Source organism: Peromyscus californicus, unplaced genomic scaffold, assembly GCF_007827085.1.
Source record: "Peromyscus californicus insignis strain IS unplaced genomic scaffold, ASM782708v3 Scaffold_11__1_contigs__length_118956290, whole genome shotgun sequence".
Taxonomy (NCBI): domain Eukaryota; kingdom Metazoa; phylum Chordata; class Mammalia; order Rodentia; family Cricetidae; genus Peromyscus; species Peromyscus californicus.
Genome location: NW_026294402.1, coordinates 101,082,109 through 101,086,394, shown reverse-complemented (window position 1 = coordinate 101,086,394; position 4,286 = coordinate 101,082,109). Strand labels below are relative to the sequence as shown.

General features: G+C 51.0%; 1 protein-coding gene across 1 annotated transcript; it reads right to left on the bottom strand.

Annotated features, from left to right (window-relative positions):
• Positions 1-759: 759 nt before the first annotated feature.
• Rpl29 (ribosomal protein L29) lies at positions 760-2,794 on the bottom strand. The gene is made up of 3 exons (XM_052729795.1): positions 2,370-2,794; positions 1,837-1,901; positions 760-1,218 (listed from the first exon to the last, which is right to left on the bottom strand). The coding sequence occupies exons 1-3, from the start codon at positions 2,404-2,406 to the stop codon at positions 874-876; spliced, it is 447 nt and encodes a 148-aa protein (XP_052585755.1). The 5' UTR covers positions 2,407-2,794; the 3' UTR covers positions 760-873.
• Between the last annotated feature and the right edge of the window lie 1,492 nt (positions 2,795-4,286).

Genomic DNA, 4,286 nt, shown 5'->3' with positions numbered 1-4,286 from the left:
ACTCTGAGTAAGAGCATCCTGAAGCTGGGAGTCAGCTTTTCTTTGCACCCTGGGAGGCTAAACCAGAACTGTCAAAGCCAGGGCTGTCTGGTTGGTTCAGCCTGCTAACCCTGATCATTGTGCGTTCTCATCCCAGTTGTCTTCTCACCTACATTCCAACATAAGCACCATGGCACCTGTACACTTTCCACACAAAGAGAAAAGGTTCAATGCCAGCCTGGGCTAATAAAGGCCCTTGGGGTTGGCAGGACAGCTTAGCAGGTAAACACTTACCATCAAACTGGTTTGATTTCCCCAGGACTCATGTTTCCACAAGTTGTCCTGAGTTTACGTGAATGCCCACCCAGATTCTAAAGGTCTTTACCTGTAAAGCACACACCTGGAGTGATAGGGCTATGCCATCAGATATAAGGCGGAGTCATCACCTGTCCCATCCCAGAACCAGCACAACCCAGCAGTGAACCCTAGCCAGGTGCACCCATGACAGCTCTAGTCCTGGATGTCAAGCCAGAGCATGCTGGAGAGCAGGGCCCTTCCCTACTCACCAAAAGATGTCTAAGGTTTCTTCCTTCTCAGCTTACGGAGCTGTCTTGATGCCTTGGTTTCCCGAGGTACCAACCATCCATCCCATTTACTAAGGCCCTCTCTTGTAGTCCAGGATCCTGTCTCCTACCCATACCCTCTTCATCCAAAGCTGCAATCCTGCCCCACTCCAGCGAGGGTACCAATTCACCCTAGTCCCATGACAACGCACACAGGTTAACAGATCCTGCCTCAAGTTTATTTGTAAAAACAGCATGGGGTCCTGATCATCTGCATATAGTGTGTAGGTGTGTCACACCAGTCCATCTGTCTGGCAGACAGAAACCTTTTCTATGGGGCCTTCACAGGGGCCTGGGCACCTTTGGGAGCCTGAGCCGGAGCTGAGGCCTCTGCCTTGGTTTGAGCCTTGGGCTTTGGCTGGCAGAGTCTACGACCCTTGGCCATGTAGCTTCTAATCCGCTTCCCGAGCTTGGGGTGAGCGATGAACGCGAGACGGCTGAGCTTGCGGCTGGGGCCCTTTGGCATCTTGGGCTTAACCGCCTTGGGCTTCACAAGGGCCTTGATGGCCTCCGCACGCGCACTCACTGCCTTTGCGTTGTTGGCCTGCATCTTCTTCAGGCCTTTCTTGTTGTGCTTCTTGGCAAAGCGCATGTTCCTCAGGAACTTGGGGTCCACCTGGAAAATAGAAAAGATGTATGGAGTAATGTATTACAGCCCCAAGTCATTTCCTGGAGCCCCTATCCACAAGGGTGACACTGTAAATATACCAAGTTAGCCTTTACCATGAGAGGGTTGGAAGGTGTGAAATTCTAGGGAAGAAATCTCACTGCATGTTTTCTGAAATTCCCCTAGGGCCACCCTCCCCATCTCAGGGGAGGGTGTCAATGAAACACCAAGTCCATCAGTTTCACTTCAGAGAATAAGACTGTAGGCAAAGAATAGGCCAGGTGCAGGCCCAGCTAACCCCTGGGACGCACCTACACACGCAGCCAAGTGGTCCCCGGTCTAGTACTAGGCGGGATCAAGTACATACGACGAGTCAGCGCCAAGACACAAACCACAAGGTACCCAATACACAAAAATCCTTCCCTCCCTCGAAGGCTGAGTGAGGGAAGTTCTTTTGCTCTCAGTAACAAGTGACACCAGAGATAGGAAGGTCAAGGAAACAGAAGATACGGAAAATCATTAAGCCAAAGGGCACTTAAGAGTAGCCAGAGGTTGAACCCAGGAGAAGGAAAAACAAAATACAACAGGCCCGACTGTGGACCTCGAGTCAAGGGATATTTTACTCACCCCCTTAAGAGATTCGTATCTTTGTGACCGGGGTTTCTTGATACCATTTCTGTGCCATTTTCGAGCTGTAAGGTAATAAATATCCACACATCAAAAGGAGGGATCTTCTAATAGGACCATCTAGCAGTGGTTCTCAGCCTGTGGGTCTCGACCCTTGGGCATCCAAGGGCCCTTTGACAGGGGTGGCCTAAGACCACCAGAAAACACAATGTTTACTATTCGTAACAGTAGAAAAATTACAGTTGGGAATTTGCAACGAAAATCATTTCGTGGTTGGGGGGCGGGTCACCCCAACACAAGGAACTGTATTTAAGGGTCGCAGCAGTAGGAAGGTTGAGAACCACCGACCTAACATCACTGCGGTCATGGTCTTTTTTTTTGTTTTGAGAAAACTCAGGGCCGAGTGCAAAGCCGATTTCTGGCTCCCAAACTTGTAATCTCAAAATTAGCTAACACACCACCAGCTTCAGGTCTAGCAACCCAAACCCATCCTTGCTAGGGTCCAGGCACCGGCTGGAGCCCCAGGAACTTACACTGGTTGTGTGTGGTGTGGTTCTTGGACTTGGCCATGTCGGAACCTGCAGGAGAGACATGAGATCAGGGCCGGGGTTCCCCAGACTGGGCCATCTGTCACCCTGAACTGGTGAAACATGAAGGAAACCCGAATAAGGCTGCAGCAGACGCTTTCGACTGATGACATCCGCCGGCCTGGCAGCGGTCACAGAACGCGACCCCACCTCTCAAACGCCGAGGCACCGAGGTCCTGAAATGAACTTTGCCGGCCTCCGGGGCGGCTTTCCCTACCACCCATTCCCTGAGGACGGCCGGCACCACTCCCGGCCCGCAGCTTCTACGCCCCACGGCCACGCCGCGGGCCGCCCTGTCCTCCCTGCGGCCCGCATAGCACGCCCCGCGACCCGCCGCCGCCCACGAGTCACGGATGGCATCGGATGCCGCCCGGCCAACACTCACGGTAACCCGCTGCTCCCGAAGCGCCTGGGACCGGAAGAGAAAGAGAAAGGCCGCAGTGCAGCACGGGAAGTAGGGCCGACGCCACCGGAAGGAACCACGGAAAAGCTTTCCTCAGTACTGGTGGGGAAGAAAGGTTCCGCAATCAGAAAGGAAGGGCTCAATCCTAGACCCGGTACTGTTTGAGCCCGGCCCCGCCCTTTTTAGCGTCACAGATTCCTTTCTTTTCTTTCCTCTTCTCCACTGTTTTTGACAGGGTCTTTCTTGCTCCATAGCCTAGACTGGACTGTAATTCTCCATCCTCCGGCTGCAGCTTTGTGCTCCTGGGGTTAAGAGCGTGGTGCAGGCATGGACCACGACGCGGGCCAGTCCGGTATCTGTCCTCTTCCTTCTCTTCCTCCAATGCCTGCTTCGCTCTTGGGGCTTGTCTTCAGGAGAGACCCCGAAAGTCAAGGGAGTCTTTGAGGGATGAAGGTTAGGGAGCGACGAATCTGTGTTCTTAAAAACTTCACCTGGCTCCTGTGTGTCCAATGAACTGTAGAGGGCAGAGAGGAGGAAGAGCGGTGAGATTTGTGCAGACCATCACACGAGGGTGCTGGCTGCCTGCGGATACTGAGGAATGAACTAGGAAAGAGAATAGACCGGACTTGGGGTGCAGAGGATGAGGGAGCGAAAAGAGGCAACGATAGGCCAAGTCTGGTTCAAAAGTCTGGGTGGATGGTGGTGCTGGTTACACGGATGAGGACAAGAAGCAGCTTTGTGGTTTCTTCTTACCTGCATTAGATGTGGGATGAAGCTGGATGAGGACAGATAGGCTTGTAATAGCAGCTACTTTACTTGGAGACCGTAGAACTGCAAGTTTGAAGTCTGCCTGAGTAACTCAGCTAGACCTTGCCTCCAAAAAAATTCTTTATCCTGCCATGCCTGGGCTACGTAGTGAGTTCCAAGATAGCCAGGGCTATGTATGTATGTATGTATAAATACATACATACATACATACATACATACATACATACATAAAAATAAACAAACAAATCTTCCCCCTAGGCATGGTAGCTAGCCAGGGCTATGTATGTATGTATGTATGTATGTATAAATAAATAAATAAATAAAAATAAACAAGCAAATCTTGCCCCTAGGCATGGTGGCTTACACCATTTAGGGCCAATGTCTGAGGCAGAAGCAGAAAGGTCAGGAGTTCGAGGTCATCTTCAGGTACATAACTGAGTCCAGGCTGGGCAGTGTTATACCCTGTCTCTACATGCAAAAACCATGTTCTGGTGAGATAGATGGGTCAGTAGGTAGGAAAGCTTGCTGCTCAAGTCTGAATTTGAACGAAGCCCAGATCCAATTGTGGAAGGGTAGACCAGACCCACATACAGACCCACAACAATAGTGATTTAAAAAAAAATTTTAAGAAAATAAAGTTTAAAGACTGAACAAGTTAAGGTGGTTGAAAGGACACTAATCCACTGGAGCGT

Coding starts and splice junctions, on each gene's coding strand:
- Rpl29 (XM_052729795.1), bottom strand. CDS start 2,406: ATGGCCAAGTCCAAGAACCACACCACACACAACCAGT. Junction 1,902..2,369: donor CCACACCACACACAACCAGT/GTAAGTTCCTGG, acceptor ATTACCTTACAG/CTCGAAAATGGCACAGAAAT. Junction 1,219..1,836: donor GATACGAATCTCTTAAGGGG/GTGAGTAAAATA, acceptor TCTATTTTCCAG/GTGGACCCCAAGTTCCTGAG.